General features: G+C 32.7%; 1 protein-coding gene across 3 annotated transcripts in view; it reads left to right on the top strand.

Annotated features, from left to right (window-relative positions):
• LOC145296877 (EF-hand calcium-binding domain-containing protein 14-like) overlaps positions 1-21,301 on the top strand; it is a 130,901-nt gene that overhangs the window by 79,523 nt on the left and 30,077 nt on the right. Inside the window, exons 1-2 of one of the 3 annotated variants that reach the window (XM_080143013.1) lie at positions 4,457-4,593; positions 5,538-5,686. The exons of 1 other annotated variant lie outside the window; for it this stretch is intronic. In XM_080143013.1, coding sequence (XP_079999139.1) covers positions 5,632-5,686 — 55 coding nt within the window. In that variant the 5' untranslated portion in view covers positions 4,457-4,593; positions 5,538-5,631. Of the gene's footprint in view, positions 1-4,456; positions 4,594-5,537; positions 5,687-21,301 lie in introns of those variants that run through there. One more of the 3 variants, XM_080143011.1, reaches the window with a different exon arrangement.

The following is a 21,301-nucleotide window of genomic DNA, read 5'->3' as shown; positions in this document are numbered from 1 at the left end:
AATTGGCGTTGCTCCCAGGTCCACTCTGACCCGGAGTGGTAGCACCTGTTAGGGTCCCAACTATGGGTTAAATAGAATACGACTTAAAAAACAAATATACTATATTAAAAAAATCGTTCTTCAAAATCACCAGATTCGGCATTAAATAGCCTGAAAAGGGTTGATATGCCGTAAAACAAAACAACTAACCAACCATTACTACTTTAGTAAAAAAAGAATGTCTTCAAATGCCTTACACATCCTGTATATACCAGCAAAATAAATTAATTTATATATATTTGTGAAAGCCAGTATGGTCCCAGATAGTAACCCCTTATGTTCAACTAATGATATGCCTTGTTTGGGGTTGAACATGAGTTAAAAAAAAGTCATATCAATGCATATTTTCAAAATAAAACTCTATAACAAAAATGTTAAGTTGTATTTTTTAAGTATTTTGGGAAGACATCCCATTTTCAAGTAGAATCAAGGACAATCTTTTGTCGTTTCTTTCTCGACATCTACGAATCTGTTTCTTGGTGTTCTGTCTGGTATGCGGTTGTTAATTCTGTTTTAAAAAAAGTGTAATTTTTTTTCTAAGGTTTCATCCTTTGAATTTGTGTGTGAAACAACACTAACTCTATCTAGGTTCAACCAGCCTCCTTTCAAAGGAAGTTCCATGGGAGTATGAAATTCACAAACGGTCCCCAGTCGCATGTATATCCTCGTTAGGGGAGATGATGTTAGTTTTTTTTTAACTCTTGTAGAGAAATGTCTACATCCCCCTACATACAGCGCCTGGAAGGTCTAAATTGGTCACCCGCTTTAGTAATGACCAGGCTCAACGTTGCTTAACTTCGGTGATTTGATGGGAACTTGTGTGTCAATGTGATTATGCCGTATATTTGACATTTTGTTAGCAGGTTTGAGTTTAAAAAATATAATAATGCTAATTGTCACACGGTTTCCAATTAACTATAACAGATTAAATGAGCCAAAAAGGGTTGATATGCTGTAAAAAAAAAAATAAAATAAAATAAAATCACGAAACCAATTTGGATCATTCTCATCTTGGTTGTTATTTGCACAATGTTTTGGCTGATGTAACATCCGACCTTATATAATTATACCCTTGAATATTACCACTTGGATAGTAGATTGCTCTTGTCCCTACAATCATACACAAGTAGAAGTGTTAATTTTTATGAATCAATTAGGATTCAAGGACTCTAGAAATAGGCAAATATGAAAGAAATGAATTTAAGTTATACCGGTTTCTTTTGGTTGATCTGTGCACACTGTAAACAAACAAATAATAAATCTGAGTTGTTTTGTCTTTGTCACAAGTTTGATTTTTAATATAGAGAAAGATTTATTTAAAAAAAAAAAAAAAGGGATGGTTATTAAAAATATAGTTTTTGGTGTATTTTTTTTTTATTTACAAAACTTTTTAATAAACAAACTAATCATTGTCCTTATTTGTTAAAACATTTCTTGTTTGTAATATTATTTGATTCTCTACAATTATTAGTGGCTATTTTTAGGGGTCCTTAAAACCTAATTAATCCATTTTTATGTCATTGGCTTTAGTAAGGATCGAACGTTCAACATGTAGAGGATAATCTCTTGAAACTAATGATCAATGAAAAGCTTTAATCCTTATAATACCGCAGATCAATGCGAACCCCTGTAGATTAAATAAATGATTCAGTTCAAGATTTCAAATAGATTTCTGAGTTTGACAAAGATTTCCAGGTTTGATGTGATGCACTTGAAGATGGTCGGAAGCTGAAGCCTGAGAATAAGAATAGTTGTTCAGATTATATAAATTAACAATCCTCATCTCTAAAATTACAAAAGACTAAACTAATTTTTTTTTTTTTTTGTAAGAGTTGCATCAACAATCCCTAAAGAATTCTCAAAATGAGTTTGGTCAAATGCAAAACAAAAAACAAAGGCCCTTTTTAAAACTCTGATTTTCATGAAGATTTGCCAAGATGTTCTTTATCCCATTATTTTTTTAAGTTCTCGAGTGTTGTATAATTGTCTGCTGCTTTTGTTTAGTTTTATAGTGATCTTTGTCAGGCAAAATTGATATTTTTTTATCAGTTAAAAAAAAAAAAGTTTGATTTTTAAAAAGTTAAAAATTTTAATTATTTTGAAATGTTTTTTTTTTTTTTTTTTTGTTTCTTTTTTAATTTTTTGTGAAATTCCATTTGAAACAAATGTAGAAACTTGTCCATAAATGAACAATGTCTGCAAAGTTCCAAGATTTTTTTATCTTAAATAACATTCTAACCTTGCAGGGAGGAAATGGAAGACGTTTTTCTTTTTTTTTTTTTTTTTTTTTAAACACCCTACTTTTTTTTTTTTCTTTTCAATATTGGCTTAAGAAATTCCTTGGAAACATAAATGCATACTTATAAATGGCAGGCTGGGTCCAATAGAAAGAGTTGATAATTTTAATGAAGGGTGGGTGCATTAGCAAGAGGGAGAGAGAAAAAAAAAATGAAAGAGGCAAATTCTTCAGAAGTGTGACCATTCCATTTGAGATTATTTCACTTATTTAGATCAACTGAATACCTACGGAAGCGTAAACTGTAAACTTTTTTTTTTTTTCGCAGGTGGGGATCTTCTTTCTTTTTTATCCAACAATTGTCCACCTCTATATTAGTCATAATGCAGGGTGTCCATAAAGTTTGGATGCATTTTTCTTTTAATTAAATGAAATACAAAATTCACGTTTCTGAATTTTTGGGATGAGGATTGGTTTCTTCGGACTACTGTTCTCATCTTGAGTGTCATTTTAACAATGTTTCAGTCAATGTAACCTTCGACCTTCAGGTGTTTCTTGTCAAACTCTGGGAATCTGCACAGAATTTTGAATGGAACTCGTGGGATACTTTGAGGAAATGGCGTTAGGATCAGCACCACTAAAGCCAACAATGTGGTTGTGATATGTAGATGACACATTCATACGCTGGTCCCATCAGGAATATGTTCAGACGTTACTAGACCTGTGAGCTCTATCCATCCAGCTATACAGTTTATGGTGGAAAAAGAACATAAATTATCGTTCCCAGATGTACTGATTACCCTCACTGGTCAGGGGTTTATGTTATCTGTATACCAAAAGCAAACTTTCACTGAACAATACCTAAACTTCAACTCCCACCATGCATATAATGCAAAGAAAGGAATCGTTCCTTGCTTACAACACAGAGTAAAAGCAATATATAGTAACGGCAATGCATATCAAGAGGATGTGAAACAGTTTAAGAGAAACTCTCCACTGAAACAACTATCCAGAGAGCATGGCATCAATTCCAAGAAATCTGGACCAGACACAAAAAGACACGACTCAGAAACTCACCACAGTTTATATACCATACATGAAGGGCTTGTTTAAAAAACTTCGAATATGTAATCCATATGACATCAGGAAAGTATTCAGGAGTGATTCAACTCGCTGGAAACAGCTTGTGAGAGTCAAGCTCCCTACAGGAAAAAAAAATCATGACTAAGAACTGTGTGTATGAGATCCCATGTAAATGTGGAAAGCTATACAAAGGCGAGATGTGTCGTCCACAAAATGTATGGCTAGAAGAACATTGAAAAGCCGTAGCACGTGGAAGGGCAACCATCTACCATTATGGGATGAAGTAAAAATTATAAACAGAAGAACAGCTGAGATGACTCAAAGAAGTAGCACATATGCTGGGAGAAAACCAGTTACTAAGTATATCGTGTATAGAATTTAATACAATATGGGAACGGTTAATTATAAATATAATATACAGTAATAAGTAAAAAAAAAAAAAAATCATGTATATATTTTAGTAATTTTGCTTCAAGTGTCATGGCTGATGGAACAACAGCATGTAAATCAAGAGTTCTGTTCGAAATTCCGTCAAAATTCCTGAGTTCGACAAGATACACACCTGAAAAAGGTCGGAGGTTATATCAACCAAAACGTGAAAATATCATTTAAGATAAGAACATTAGTCCAATGAATCCAAGTAAAACGAATACAGGAGTCGGCTGGGAAACTGGCTGATGAAACAGCGTTTCACAGGCAGGCAGTTCTGGGAAAGAAGCTTTGTTCATGGAATTTGTTTACATTTAGGCACAGATAGTTTTTGTTTTAATGACTTTTTTTAATTGCAAAATTAAATATTTTGAACTCATTATTAATATAAGTGCTTGGTTGAATGTCTGTTTCCCTAATTGGATTGCAAATGAGGTCATGTGGTGATTCATCCAATAAAAATGAATTTGTAAGATTGAAGATATTTAAAGGAATTTTAAGATTTATTTTTTCTTTCTTTCCTTAATGATCACAAGTGAAGCAAATATTTTTACACCATCTTGGATACCGTCTGAAAGATTACATGCATAACGGGGAGTTTATAGCAAAGTACAAGTTAGGCAATCCTCAACCACACTTCTGTTCTGACATTGCTTAAATCTAGTGGCAGGGAGGAATCAAAGACTAAAAGCAGTGCTGGGATAAGCAGAGAAGAACTGGTATGATTTCAAAATTTTTCACCTGGACCAGTTGCTGTACAAGTTGTTTGAGTACAACTCCACTATTTTACCCATAGCTTGGTGCAGGTGAGATGAATCCGTATTTTCCAGAGAAAAATCACTTTATCTATCTATTTTTTTTTTTTTTAAACTGGTATTACAAAATGGTCATCCATCTTAGTACTGGCAGGCTTTGCTTAACTTTGATAATTCAATTAGAATAGGATTTTGTTTGGAGATTTAGCAGATTCGTAATGTATTCTTTAACTAAAACTGTTATTTCTGACTCTCTGTATTAGTGAACTATATGAAAATAGAAAATTTAGTTTAAGAAAACCAGCATTTTTTTTTTTTTTTTTTTTTTTTTTTTTTAAGAAAACTAACTTTTATTGTGTATTATTTGGATCATTATTCTCATCTTGCTCGTTATTTTCACATTTTGACTGATGTAACCTACTTTCTAATGTTCCTCCAGTGCATCTTGTTGAACTTGGAGAACCTATATAGTATTTTGAACTGAACCCTTTATTTTATCCGCAAATCCAATGGTGTTGATTCACAATCAGTTCTGACAGTCTTCTGGAGATTGACTTCTACAGGTGATAACTAAAACTAACATAATCCACCCAGTTCTGGCTGACAGAACAAGAACAATCTACCTTGATGGATGAAATAAAGGGTTCAGTTTGAAATTCTGTATAGGTTCAAGAATTCAAAAAGATGCACCTGAAGGTCATAGGTGACATGAACTGAAATGTTGTGAAAATAACAAAATGAGAATAGTAATCTAAATAATCCAACTTATCAATCCTTATCCCCAAAAATTCTGAAGCCAATGTCTTTAGCCTTATGTTTCCAGGAACCACAAATCTGTTTCTCTCTGTGAACGTTGACAGCCTTTCTGTGTCTTCCCTTTTCTCTTTTACCCTCCAATGTTTTGACACAGGGTTTTTTCAGCTTTAAAAAAAAAAAAAAAATAATAAATAATGAAAAAGATCCCCACTAACCGCTTCCTCCCTGTTTATTTTTAGACGCAGTCGCTCGAGTGTCTGCACTACATGTTTGACTGTCTCGGGGTTTTTAGTCTTGGTAGCTTGTCTTGTCGCCTGTGGAACGCTACTATGGATGCATTTCGCATTGAGGAAAAATCTCAACTACTTCCAGAAAAAGTTAGAGAGAGGTAAATTTTAACCGATTCCATGGATCTGTGTACATAGTTTTTTTCTTTAAAAAAAAAATTTCTTTCACTCTCTCTCTTTCATATTTTTGTGTTGATGTCTTCCTTTTCTGGTGTTTCTTTTTCCAGGAAAACTTTCAGTTTCTTTAATTTTTAATTTTAAAACCGAAAATCTTACTAAATCTATTGTTTTCAAACGCTAGAATTGGTGGTGGAGTTGCAATTCTTGGAGATGTTTTGAGCTTTTAAGCAATCTATTTCATCCTCATGCATTTTTTTGTTTTGTTTTTTGTATGAATCTGCATGCTGCATTGTTTTTTTTTTTTTAACCAGCTTCATTCTATTGTTGGCATTGCTTTTCCTTAATTTCTTTTTAAAAACAGGTACTTACAAGAAGGGCTACAAGCCAACCCCCCCCCCCAAAAAAAAACTGGACAAGGGTGTTGCTTGTATCCTGACCCCCATGTGAAAGTGGTGCTATGGTTTTGACAGAATGCAAACCCGTCACCTCTGTCTGTTGCATTAATTCTTTATTGAAATGAGCGTTTGCATTTGGAAAATTTAAACTATTCTCATCTTGTTTTTATAAAGCGTTTCAGCTGATGTAATCTCTGACCTCTTTCTTTTTTTTTTTTTTTCTTAAATGAATGTAATTTTGTATGATTAATGCGGTATGACCTTTTGGTTTTTATTTAAAATAAAAATAAAAAATTTTCATGATCTAGGTACATGTCATGGAACAAAAATGTCACATTACAAAAATCATGTAAATTGATCAAGTAGTTTTTGTTTTTAATTTAGAAAGTAAAATTTTGATTTTTAGCGATTAATGTTTTATTTTGAATAAAAAAAAATCATGCTAGTCGAATTGAGTTGTCACTCTTGAATTTCAACATTAAAAAAAAAAATCATGGCGGCTACTTTGTTATAAAATTTTATTTTCTTATTTAAAAAAAACAAAAAACTATTTGATCAATTTACGTAATTTTTGGAATGTGACATCTTTGTTCCACGATGGGTACGTACATCATAAAAATTCTTTCTAGAATCAGATACAAGAAGTAATAACTGCTTGTGAATCTGATACTCCCTAGAAACCTCCTCCTTTGGTGGAAGCTGGTTCAACCCGCTTAGTGTGAGTGCTGCTTGAAAAAAAAAAAGGGGGGGGGAGCTAGATGAAGGTTGCGAACAGCCATAGGCGGAAGTGATGCTATGGAATCTACTGGATTCAAACTTGGTATACTCAGATCATCGGTCCATGTTATCCACTTCAACGTGGCCACCTCTCATCAGTAAGTTCAAATCGTATAACACATCTGTAAAGGCTTCATACAAACATGTTTCATCAGAACTAAATTTACTTTTGCTTCATTTTACTTTCAAAGTTCTCAGAAATCAAGAGGCAGTTTCCTTTTGCTAACAATGAATCTCTAAGATATATAGATATTTGAATATTCCATTAAAGCTCTCCTTCACATCTCAAATGTTTAGTAAATATGTTGTATTGTGGGGAAGGGGGTCATGTTTAAGTGACGTGACGGGTGATTTATATTGAAGAGAGACAGCGGGGACATATATATAACAATGATGAGGGGGGAGAGACAGTTATACAGTTCTGTGGATTCTTATAACGTATATTAGCGAGGAGAGGGTGATATGCTGCGCAGTTCTTATATTTCTTATAACACATATAGAGAGGGAGTGAAGAAGGAAAAAAGACATACAGTTTACGGATGCTTGGGACTCCATATGTATACTGACTGGGGATGTATACAAGTTCTTAACAGAGAGGAGGAGAGATACATCTATAAATATAAAAGCGAAAATGTATGTATGTTCACTTTTTGTGTATGTCTGTAAAAGGCTTTTTTTCCGAGAAGCGGTCAGTCGGCTCACAACTTCTTAAAACTTTTTATATCACATATAAATCATAATATCTATGAGTTAATAATGGAGGTCGCCTGTCTATTTAATTTGCTCGACTTTGAAAAGATAAATATTCAACATTTTTCGATCGCCGCATGTGGATTAGGCTTTTTTGTATAATAAAAGCGAAACTAATTCTGGCGGTATTTTTTTCCGGTCGCAATCACCGGAAATGTCTGAAAGCAATCAGATTTGATCAATGTGGAAATATTTTCCTTATATCAGACAATTGCTATTAAATTTGGGCAATCCCCCTTTTGTGGGGAGCTGCCCCCCCCCCCCCAACATCTTGGGGAAAATAAAAATAAAACAAGCGTTCCCGCAGTAAATGAAATACTACCCCGCAGTCAAAGTTGACCTCATTAAGTCATTAAAACGTGCACCTGCCAATTCTAAATAGTTAAATAAATTCAACCGTGTTTCCGTTAGTATGTCGCGGTGGCCCAGTGGTTAACGTTGCACGTTTTTTTTTCACACTTTAATTTCCAACTTTGCCTCAAGGGTTCGGGTTCGATCCTCATACTTACCTACCAAAACTTTTTTTTATTGTTTTACTTTTCCTGTAACAAATAAATTAAGAACATCAATTTTCCTCTCTGCAATTGACCAGTTAAATACGTTGGTTCTTTCTTGTGCCCTTTTGTCATACTGGATTTCTGGATGAGAATTCATCTAGTCTGGTGGAGTATCTAGCCAAATGTTGTTACTGTAGGTAACCTCACTTGATGGTGCATCATTCCTCGTTATAAGCCAAACTGAGGTTGTTTTATTTGGTTTTTGAATATTAAGCTATTTTGAATATTTAGTCATCGTTTACTTGTAGAGTAAAATATCCCCATGCCAGGTTGTCCTGACAAACCTTTGGATGGAGAGATCTTAGACGCTTGAAGATGTCTAGTAGGAATTCAAGCTGTGCACAAGTCATTGTTTCCTAACATTTCTAAAATGCAAAAATTTAACCCAAATCAACAAGTTTCTGTGAATATAAGAAAATATTAAGAGAAGGAATACATTTTTATTGGCTGTGAGATTAAATCATGTAAATAAAATTGCTTATACAGTGTAACCCAGATATAAGAGACTGTCTATATAGCTCTCTTATATCTGGTTTACACTGTACATTAACACAGGCTCTAATTTGAGACCAGAGAAAATCTCTCTTATATAGTTTTCTTATATTCTAGTCTCTTATATCCGAGTTATACTATATTAAAAATTAACATTGTTTTTAATTATAATATTGAGGTGCCTTTGTGTGAAATATACAGACAGGAGTTTGTGTCTGAGATGTTGGATGTTCATACCTCCCAACGTCTATGGTCATAAAACTATTAGATCCTGGTTTGTAAGTGGATAATTAAAAGGCAGTGATAATAATTCAAGGGAGTTAAGTCATGTTTCAAAACAAGAATGGTTAACCTTTGGTGCACTCAGCAACAATAGCACATTGAACACAGAAATAATAAAGCAAAATAATTCAAAGGAGTCAAGTCATTTTTCCAAGCATGAATGGTTAATCTTTGGTGCATTCGTCAACAATGACACATTGAATACGGCAATAATCAAGTTGTGCACATATATAGGAAAGTCATTGTTTACTAACATTTCTAAAACGCAAAATCTTAACCCAAATCAACAAGTTTCTGTGAATATAAGAAAATATTAATAGAAAAAGAATACATTTTTATTGGCTGCGTGGTTAAATTAAACCCAAATTGCTTATATTAAAAACTAGCAGTTCAGCCTGGCTTTGCTTGGGTCCTATGCACTGTTCATAATTTTATGTGCATATATATATATATATTAAAAATTTTGATTCATGTTCAGGTAACCTACATTTAAAATTTCAAGTGTTTGGACTCAAAATTAGTGGAGGAATTTGGTAGAACTGCAAAGGTCAAGTCTTTCAACTTTGACCTCTTGGCAGCCAAATTTTTGCCCAAAAACTGATTCAAAAGCTTGCTGCATGTCTGAATACCCTTTATATAAAACTTTTAGACCCAAAATTGGCTTAATAGTTTGCTAGAGACTGCAAAGATCAAATCTTGTGAACTTTGACCCCTTGGCAGCTAAATTTTCAGCCAAAAACTGATTAAAAAGCTTGCCCTATGTCTGATTACACTTTGTTAAATTTCAAATGTTTAGACCAAAAATTGGCTGAGTAATTTGGTATACTGCAGAGTTCAAATTTTTTAAAACTTTGACCCCAATTTTGACCCCTTAACATTTGGCTAAAATCAATTTAAAAAGTTTGATCCATGTCCAAGTAACCCACATCTAAAATTTAAAGTGTTTAGATCTAAAATTGGTAGAGGAGTTTGGTAGAGTTTGCAAAGGTCAAATCATTGAACTTTGACACCTTGACAGCCAAATTTCTGCCCAAAAACCAATTATAAGATTTTCCCAAATCTCAGTACCCCTTATATCAAATCTTGAGTCTGTAGACTGAAAATTGACAGAATAATTTGGTAGGGAAATGTATACATACACGCAATTTCACTTTTATAGATATATAGATTAACATTGTTTTTAAAGATAAAATTGAGGTGCATCTGTGTGAAATATACAGGCAGGAGTTTATGTATCTGAGAATGTTCATACCTCCCAACATCTATGGTCATAAAACTATTGGATTCTGGTTTGTAAGTGGACAATTAAAAGGCAGTGATAATAATTCAAAGGAGTTAAGTCACGTTTGAAAGCATGAATGGTTAACCTTTAGTGCATTCATCCACAATGCCACATGGAATATGGCAATAATAAAGCTAAAAACATGTCTACTCATCTGTTGTACAGGCTGGCATGTGTTGGATGACTTCTAGAAATTGGCTTCCAAACTTCCTTGGTTTGTCCCTGCCAACGGACCCTACTACATCAACTGTTGTACACATCGTAATCCAAGAATTCTCATCTGTTCTTTCAATGTGACCATACAATTAAAACGTTCTGTCCTGCACACATCTCCCTGTACTGTCCATATTTAATCTTCTAGAGTTATCAGATCGAAGCCGGTCATTAAAATTCACATTACACATCTATCGTATTATTCTCATATCATTTCTTTCCATGCAACATATGTCCTCAACCCTCATTGGCCAAGCTTTATTTCCATACATTATCACACTGAATACACATACTTGATAGACAAAAAATATTTAACTGATTTATAACCCCCCCCCCCAATAATCAATTTACAAAATTTCCACTAATTATGATTACTACGTAATAATCCCATTGACTAATAATGTCTACTCATTGACCCATATCCTCAAGTGGCCTCCGGGCCTTAATAAGTGGTGACTCCTTTGTAAAATATATAAATTTACAAGAATTAAAGTAGGTTATGGCTAAAAGTCGGTATTACAACTCGGCTTAGTTTAAAATGCAAAAAAATGATTATAATGTTTAATGATGGGACGATTCCAATGTTTTCCCCGATTCCGATACAATTTCCGATTCTTTATAAACTCTAAATATTTAATTTTTTTAATTTTTTTTTCTTCACAATTATAAAAACATGTTATGTGCAAATATTTTCTCAGGCGTAAAAAATACACATGTAAGCGATGAACTATAGATTTTAGTTTTACTATTAGTTAAAAATCAATCAATATTTATTTTATCATTACTAACAGCAGTGGAAAATTTTGCTTTTAACAAAATTAAATTAAAAAAAAAATAAATTAAAAGAATCTTTTATTGGCATCGGAAAGTAGGTACTAATTTTTCTGATACCCCTAAAAGTTCCAATTTTTCCAATTCTCAATTGTGATTAATCGTCCGAACACTAATAATGTTATTTTATTTAATTTCAACTCCTTTATTTTGATAAATTTAGATATAACATTTTAATTTTTTTCTATTTATAAAATGTACAATTCTTTCTCATATGTCGTTAATAATTTTTTTTTTTCTTCAGGCCTCAAGTTACTATTTGTGATGACTGATTTATTTTTTTATGTGGAAAAAATGTTGGTGTCTTTCAAATTTTGTGTGTACAGTATAATGTATTTCTTTATGCACGTAAAGATGGTTCCATTTTTAGAGGAGTCGCTTGTCAGTTCTGTGGGCTTAATATAAAGAAAGAAAAATCTAAGTTGAATTTTATTAAGTTATGGCAACATAAGAATTTTGTTGAGATTAATTCTAATTGAAAAACAATTATTTCCTCGATTTTCTTTCTGAAGACAAGTTAGATGCTTATAGATAAATTAAAAACTGGGTGAGTTCCTCTAGGATGAGAGGTAGTGATAGAAATATAGTCGTAGAGGGTTAGGGTTAGTCCAGTGAATTACAAATTACAGTTAAGAACAAAATAGAATTTTAAATCCCAGAATAAAAGCATATGTACTTGTTTTTATTAAAGTATAAAGGAAAGAAACCATTGAAAAACAAACGTTCATTAACTCAAATTTAATTTGAAATTCATTATTTTTCCAAATTTGAATCCTGGCTAATGTTTTAACTATTTATTCTAATAAACCCCAGCTTTTGTTAAATATTTTTAAGAATTCTACAATAAAAACATTTAAAAATAAAATTTTTCTGCAAATATTTGAATTGTGAAAGTCTTTTTTATCAAATTTCCTTTGTTTACATTCTTGAGAACACAAATTACGTCCATACCTACTTTCTATTTTAGATGCATAAAATCTTGAGTTTCACCTAATCCATTCTCGATAGGTGGAGGTGTCCCCAACACTGCTGCTCTCTTCTGTTATCCTGAAAAAATTTTTTTTTATCAACCATGTCCCACTCTAAACTTCCTGTCAATGACATCATATCCCCACATGTAGCTCTAATACTAATTTTTAACTTCTAATGGAATTTTCCAATTTCTCCTGAGTCTAACCTTATGTGGAAAATTGTGTTGTTAACACCGTTTTTACACAACTAACTCGAAATCTTGCAATAAAATGAACATTTATGAGTTTCTTTGACATTTACATTTTTTTTTTTTCTTCAGTTGATTAAATTGAATATTGTATTTAAATTGTGTAATGAAGCCGCAGACATAATGAAGTGGTCACTATCTTCTATCAAGATGATTGTCCTTGCGTTTTGTCTGGTAATGGTGTAGATTGGCCTTCCTTTGTTTACAAAGCCATTTGACGGAAGTGACGTCAGACATATTTTTGTCTACGGATGGCCAAAACCGTATAGAATGAACCTTTTTTTTTTTTTTTTTTTTTTTTTATATTTATATTCAAACAGTCTTTATTTGAACTTAATGGACTGTTGTTTTGTATTTATTAACTGTTTTATTCATTTTATCAAACAAAAATAGAACTTTTATAATGAAATATATATTATACATTACACCATTACCAAATATCTCCATCATATGGGAGATAATTCCTGTTTTTTTTTTTTTTTTTTCTTTTTTTTTAACGATTGTGTATAGTTTTAAGAGGGTTTTTGTGCAATTATGGAAGGATAGAGAGGCTTGCCACTTAGACCTTGGTTAGGGCTAAGGGAAATTGTCAATCTAGAATGGTGGTTAGGTTTGCATTAGTTTAATATAAAATAATTCACCATGTCGGGAAGCTTGGTCAACTCCTGGATGAATGTCGCCAAGTCAACTTGACTAATCAAGTGATCTTATCAGAAAGCTCAGATTTCCGAAAAAGCATCAAGCTGTACAGGCAGAAGCATAGTGTGAAAGAGAGTATGAGGCGTAGACATGAGAGAATGGATACAAGAGCGAAATACCGTTTAAATGCCTAACGGATGCTATGGCTGACACTTGTAAGGTTGATATGGTCACTTATTCCAGCCCTCTACATCTTTTCAAACTTTTCCTCGATAAATGGTAACTCTTTCGATAACAATATCAACTCATGCATATTTGAATTTGTGGAAAACCTGTTATCAAATTTCTCGGGTTTCTCACTTAATCCCAGAAGAGCAGACGTTCTTGGCCTTCGGGCCAGGACCAGTGTAGTATCTGTATTTCAATTTCTTGTTCATTATCGGTGGAGGAGAAATCTTTCACAACTGAGACAATTTTTATTTTTGTTCCTTTTCTCTACGTTGAAAAATGACCCTGGTGTCTAACTCTGTCCCGTGGGAAGGCGTTGTAAATAGGAACATTTGGTAGTCATATTATCGCTAATTTAAATTCAGAATTTGTCACCTATCCATCTTCTTCTAACGTAACATCACTAAATTGTCACAAATAGTATCACTGTATTCAATTTTTAATAATCTTTTTTTTTTTTTTTTTTTTTTTACTCCAAACAAGGCATATTGCCACTTAGAACCTAAAGCGTTTTTAACATAACTTTTATCTCTGTTTCTCCTCCCTTTCCTGTCCCCTCTTTCTTCTTCACCCAGGCCATTCCTCTCTCTGGACATACACACACAACTCAAGTCTACATAAGAGAAATAACTCTGAAAAAAAATAAAAATAGAAATAAAGAATCAGTTACTTCCTTTTACATGATAATATCAAAAGATGTGTATACGACTTGATAACATTAATTGTTCTTTTTTATTTAACACCACGCACACCTACAAACACCCGGGCAACGCCGGGTATCCCCGCTAGTCTATAAATATAAAAGCGAAAATGTGTATGTATGTGCATTTTTTTGTATGTCTGCAAAAGGCTTTTTGCGTCGGCCTTCTTGGTCGGCTCGCTCCTTCTTAAAACTTTTTATATCACGTCTAAATCATAATATCTACGACTTTAGAACGGGGGGGGGTCGCATGTGTATTTAATTTGCCCGACTTTTACCAGCTATTTTACCAGTTATTTTTCCATCACCGCATCTTTGAAAAGCGAATGATGGGGCGGGGGGAAACAGTAACTGGCTTGCAGCACAAAACTAGGTCAAACATCACGTCACTTCCTCGCATTGCACATGCATATTTCACTTTATAAATCTTAACTTAACATGCTTATCGATTCCTCTCCCCTCGTGATCGAGATGGTTAGGTGCCTGGTTTTTTTCCCCTTTCATTTCCACCTTTGCGTCAAGGCCTCAGGGTTCAATCCTACTTTCCTACTAAAACTTTTTTTTTTTTTTTTTACACCTCCAGACACACAGCCAACGTTTTTCGCTTTTTAACACACACACCTCCAAACACCTGGGCAACGCCGGGTACCCCCCCCTCCCCCACTAGTTTAAAACATAAATCTAAGTGCATTAATTTATTGCTATTAACACTGTACAACAATCAATAACAAATGAAAACTGTCGAGTTTGAAGCAAAGTTTTATTTGTCAGCTTAGATGCTGACAAAATAATTTATTTGTTACATATCTGTGTGTGCATGTTGATATGTGTGCATATGTACATGTATATATTAAACCTTGAATGACATTTTTCTATTTTGGTTTAAAAAAAAATAAAAAATATTGATCGCAATATTATTAGTTAGGTGAAATATTTACAATAATATAAGTCACTCTATGGGGAAGGGCGAGATATTCCAATCTATCGGTTGGAGTGGGCGTGATATTTGTTTGAGTGTAAAGTAGTTAATCCTTTCAAAATTGATTTCTTTCATTTATTTGGTAAAAAAAAATAAAAAACAAAGAAAATAATCCTTTGATTATTTTGTGTATAATCTTTTATCTATCTCTATCTGAAATCATGATGGGTGATCAGCTCATCACATATGATTTGTCGTCTTTCTTTCGGCACCTCCCTTTTCGTTATCTTTATAAATTAATCTTAAAGAGCATGGCACAGAACATTTCATCTGATGGTTAACGAAAATAACAAACAATTTATGATTACCCCCCCCCCCCCCGACAAAGGAGGCATTGGACCTAGTAATTCACTCCTGTTTGTCCGTTTGTCTGTTTGCATTTTTCTCAATAACCATGCCTTCGATTTTTTTTTTTTTTTTTAATTTTTTTTTTTAATTCTGCACAAGCAGTCATGGTGAAAGCAAATTTTTGGCAGAACGGATTTTTCTGGATAACCTTGGTTAGCTAATGTTTTGTAGTTAGTTTTATCACCTTTGCTTCTGACTTCTGGAAGTGGGTCATCATCATATAAACCTAAGGAATATTTTCATATGTATTTTGTGTGATCTATTATATAAAGGGCAAATGTCCGTTTTTAGGTCCAGCTAAAACTTGAGAAATACACAAGCACTAACAACGTTGGTACTTATTAATACCCCCCCCCAAAAAAAAAAAACTGACATTACCCTTGATGTATATCTAAAATCAAAAACAATTCATTATTTTTGGGTCAAATGGGCATTTATATCAATTAATGTTATCAAGTTGTATACACATCTTTTGATATTATCATGTAAAAGGAAGTAACTGATTTTTTATTTCTATTTTTATTTTTTTTTTCAGAGTTATTTCTCTTATGTAGACTTGAGTTGTGTGTGCATGTCCAGAGAGAGGAATGGCCTGGGTGAAGAAGAAAGAGAGGACAGGAAAGGGAGGAGAAACAGAGAGATAAAAGTTATGTTACAGTTTTGTCCTGGACAATGCTGGGTAACCCTGCTAATTAAAATATATAGGGGGGAAAAATGCTTTAGGAAAATAAACGTTTATTAACTCTGGTTTAGTATAATAATACTTATAACAACAGTAAATGGATATTTGTTAAAGGTGAAAATATGTCTCTTCACTCGGCAAGGTCAAACAGAAAGGTCACTATGTTATTCAGTTGTATAAATAAGTTCTATAAAATGGATGGTCATGATGAAATGCATATTAGCGCAGGTTTTTGTATGAACGAAAATAATCTGGTTTGTTCTACCTTCACTAATAAAAGCTTGACTGTTTGTATTTGTCTCGTATCCATAACCCCTCACCCCATCAAGGGTGACTTCTCTTTAACATTCCATCAAAAGTACTAATTACACATGACTGTCTTGTTTCTATGTCACCTTGTTGTGATTATCAAATGTTGGAACACCAACTGTTACTTTCTCCTCATATGTAATGAATAATTGACTGCGTGTAGGAGGGAGTGTCGATGGATTTTTTTTTTCCTTTTGAATGATTTAGCAACAAAATTTGTTTGTCATGCGTATACAAGTATGTTGTTTTGTTTTTAATAAACAAATCATTGTTTCCTTATGATAGCTTTTGCAGCCAATCAAACTTTGCATACCGATCATCTAACATATAAAATTATCTTGTTAGATTTTTTAAGTCGAACCAAAATACCCATTTTAGCTGACAAATTAAACTTGCCTTTTGACTAGCTAATTATGCAAGTTTCTATGGTAAAAAAGAAAACAAAAAAAAAAACAAAAACAATAAGAAATTTTAAAAGAATCAGTAATTGTGTCTGAATTTGGGAAAAATATCGTCCCATCACTAGTTTCCACCAATGTAAATGCTTTTTTTAATTTTTTTTTTTATTAGGATTCTTAAGTTAATGTTAACCATATTTTGCACTGATGCATTATGGTTGAATATTTTTTTGTATGATTTTGGCCCTAATGACAGCCCAAGCTAAGATTAATAAAATAAATAAATACCAATAATGATAGGAGCACTAGGAACAGTCTCAAACAATTTGAAAAAAAAAAAAAAAATATTAGGAGAAATGAGAATCAAAGGGGAGGACTAATATTATTATACAGTAATGTTGAAAATGGCTGAAATTTGAAGAAAAACTTTCAAATGCAGGAATTAATCCGCATGAGTTAGAAACACCTATATATAAAAAAACAAAAAAAACAAGTCAAATAAAAAAAAAAAAAAAATAGAGGAAAACAAAAACTGTATAACCGAATATTAAAATTTTTTAAAAGAATCAAAATCAGTAATTGTATCAGAATCTGGAAAAAATATCATCCCATCCACCAACGTAAACTTCAATTTTCTTTTATTAGGTTTCTTAACTTTGTCATCCATATTTTTCACTGATGCATTATGGTTGAATATTTTCGGACTGATTTTAGCCTCAATGACAGCCTAAGCTAAGATTAATAATATTTATAAGTTGAGATTAATAATATTAATATGCACAAAGTAAGAAATTATTTAATAAAGAATTTCTATCGGTAATCAAATAGTGGCTTTCTTTGCACCTTGTCTGGGGTGATTGTTTAGCCTAAATGAGGAGTATTATCACTTTGCCATAAGCGGCTACTATTTGGGATCATGTGTAACAGGAGATTGTGGGGGAGTCGAGTAGCAAGATGTCTGTTCACATTACATTTAAACTTCTGCACAGTACAGTCAGGGAAGCAGGAAACAGGGAGGGCATTCTAAAGTCTGGCAGTCCAAGAAAATAAACTATTAGAGTAGAAGGCTTTCTGATATCTAGGAACCTCAACAGTGAAGGGGTGTGATTTTGTTGCTTGTCGGATTAATCAGAAGTATGTAAAACAGGCACAAAGATGCAATCTTGCGACACTGGGACATGTTGGAGCTTGGCCGATAGTGCGAGCCTTATTAGACTTGAGACACTCTTTTAGATTCTGTCTAAAAGTGAGACACGTGGTAGATGCTCCAGCCCAGATGTGGCAACAATATTCCATGCATGGCCAAATTGTGTCTTTGTCAAGTATAGGATGCTCTCTGGTGTGAGTAATTTTCTAGTACAGTAGAGGGAGCCAACCTTCTTTGCAGCATCTTGTTGGATTTTTGAAGTCTGATCAAAATATCCTTTTAGCTGACAAATTAGACTGGTTTTTGACTAGCCAATTTTTATTATTTTTGCATCATATTATTGGCAATATAATGTACTTCACTATAATTTATTTAAAAAAAAAATACTTCATGTTTCTTGGTATTTCTTTGACTTACATAGCTTTGTTAATGAAAGCGACATATTTAAGTGTTCAGTTAGTTTTGGCAAATATTGGTCTGTGTTATTAAAAACAAAAATGAATTTCCAATCAATTTCATTGAATTTCGTATTGAATCTGATGAATAGTTTTTTGTTTTGATTACTAGTATCATAGTAGGAATTGGAGAAGTTAACCTTCTCACAGTTCCTGAAACCATGAAAAAATCTAATTAGTCAATTTTTTTTTTTTTTGATACCTTCTCCTCACTTTCCGATAAGCGATTTTTCCTCAATTGAACGTTATTTGACATTTTTCTACAATGTTTCCATAGCTTTGTAATACATGTATTGATGATATTGGCAAGTTGATAAATATTTAATTGCAATCAATATTTTTACTGGGATACGGGAGGGGGTTTAAATATTTTTTTATATGGAAATCATTCAAGACAAGGTGTGAAGCCACTTAATATAAGGAGCTAACAAGAATGAAAGATGACTATAAAAATGCAGGAGATGCCTCTTGAAAAGACCAAAGCTATAAGTAGGAGGAAAAGAGTTCCACAAGTCTGCAGTTCTTTGTTTGGTTTTGTTTTACGGCATATCAACCCTTTTCAGGTTTTTTAATGCCGAATCCAGTTATTTTGGAAATAGTATTCATGTTGTATCCAGTTATTTTGGAAATAGAATTCATATTGCATTTAATTATTTTGTAGAAAGTTTTTATTCTTCAAGCTCTTTGTATCTTCAATCGTTAGTTTGTAGTGTTTGGTTTGGTTGTTTTATAGTGGATTTTATCGTTTTTGTTCTCTGCCCTGCAGAACATAAATGAGTTTTGCAATGGGAAGGTAAAAAGGGTTACAGTATTAATGTTTGATAGATTTTAAGTTAGGAAACCAGTCAGGAAATGGGGGAGAAAGAAAGAGGAAGAAGGAAAAGGGAGAAAAGATGGGCTTTTGTTTTTGGTTTTGCAGAACATAATTAAGTTTTGCAAAAGGAAGTAGAAAAACAAAAAGCATCAATGTTAGGTGCATTTCGTCTCGAAAGTTAAGATCTTCAGACAGCCTGATCTGGTAACACCAGGTAGTTCTTAGAAAGAAGCTACTGGAATAAGAAGCTGTATTACGATGAGGTATAAAACCTGTGAATTGATGGAGACTAACAAATCAAACGAGCTGCAATAAGAGCAGCAGACAATTCTGAAGAACACGTCATAATAGAAAAGACAGAAGCTAGCAACATCAAGTTTGTGAGAGAGAAGTTGCAGAGAAGAAAGGGTGGCGTCAATTAAATTGCAAATACATTTCTACACCTTATCAAGAACTCTCCGATTTTTTTTTAAAGAGGACATAAAATGTTTCTTTTACATTTATTCATAACTGGAATCGCAATTCTTTTTTGCAAGTAAAGAAATCCTATTTCAGTCATGTAAATTATTCATGAAAGTAAAATCTCTGACAATGGCAGTTAGGGATAACCAGCACCCCCCTTCCCCACAAAAATAACAAATAAATGATTGAAACAATTACAAAGACACCTTACAGTTTTTTTAGTAACAAGTTATAAAATTAAAATTTGAATTTAAAAAAATAAAATAATCCATGGCCTGTTTGGGTCAATATTGGTACAGTGTACCTTACATAGTTAAAAATGAAGAATATCTCCTTTTCTTTTTTATTTACATCGTTTATTTATGGAATGCTCTTACTCCCCTACTCCTATTACCACTCTTATTTCTCTCCTGCTGGCTGCTTCATATTTCATTTGCATTTCCTCCCACCATTTAAAATCTTCACTGTGCAAGCAAGCAATATTATCACAGTTTTACGTGTTGTAATTAACTGTGAAATAAAAAATAAGCTCCAAATACAGTTTTGGAAATCAACTATAAAGAATCAGAATTATCCAATCTTAATGAAAGTTTCCATATTAATTAAAAAAAAAAATGGATGTTAATTCTTAAAAAAAAACTTACATTTTTTTTTTTTTTTAATTTATTTTTTTTTGTCATTTAAAATACCCTATCCTTCATTTCAACGATGAAATATGTTATATCTGTAGTTGAAACTCAATGACCACTTTTACAAAAGTGCAAATGAAAAAAAAAAAAAAATTATCTAAAGGCATTTAGCATTTGAAGTTCTGGAGATATTTAAATTATTTTATTTATTTATTTATTTTTTTTTTTTTACATGAAAATTTTTGATTATCATTTTCTACCAAGAGAAGCCTAAAGCTTTGTTTTCCAACTTTTTACTTAAAGATACCATACACCTCTCCCTCATACAGACGCTCAATTATGTGTCCAACTCAAAACCTAACAAAGTAAAATTAAAAAGCCCTTAACCTAAATTATAAGTAATTTTCTTTTTCTTTTTTTTTTTTTTTTTACATTTCAGAATGAAGTGTGATTGATTGACGAAGACTTTCATGATAGGATTGTCACAATATAAAAATTGTCACTTGGATAACTGTACAAATATTTGGTATTAGTTTGTCTTTAACTTTTTATACGAGAGTAATAAAAATCTTCAACAAAAATGATTGTATAATAATGTTATTAAAAAGAATAAGGTGTTCAAAAACGGTGTCTTATAGGTTTGTTTTGTTTCTATTATAAATGAAACAATTCTAGATTTTCTGTGGTAAAGTCAATATTCAAAATGATTTTCCTCATTGTCTTTGGTGATGATGGCCGTCCCGTGTCGGGCGAAACTTCACCATGCTGTATCTAAGTGGTAGGAAAAGGTGGCTTTCCCAAAATGAGCAAAGTCTGTACGAACTTAGAAACACTTGTATGTAAAATGTCAGGTAACCCATGTCACCATCTATTGCAAATCGATCTGGGTCAGGTCAGGTCAGGTCATGTTACTGGTTATGCAAATGAGTTTCGTTAACCAATTATTGACTTTTTGAATGCAACATAAGAAATTTAGTTTGTTGGAAATCGGTTCTCAAGCATAGAGGT

This window comes from Euprymna scolopes, chromosome 17 (assembly GCF_053919585.1).
Source record: "Euprymna scolopes isolate OS-2025 chromosome 17, ASM5391958v1, whole genome shotgun sequence".
NCBI lineage: Eukaryota > Metazoa > Mollusca > Cephalopoda > Sepiida > Sepiolidae > Euprymna > Euprymna scolopes.
Note: the sequence above shows the minus strand (reverse complement) of the source record. Positions and strands in the feature narration are given on the sequence as shown.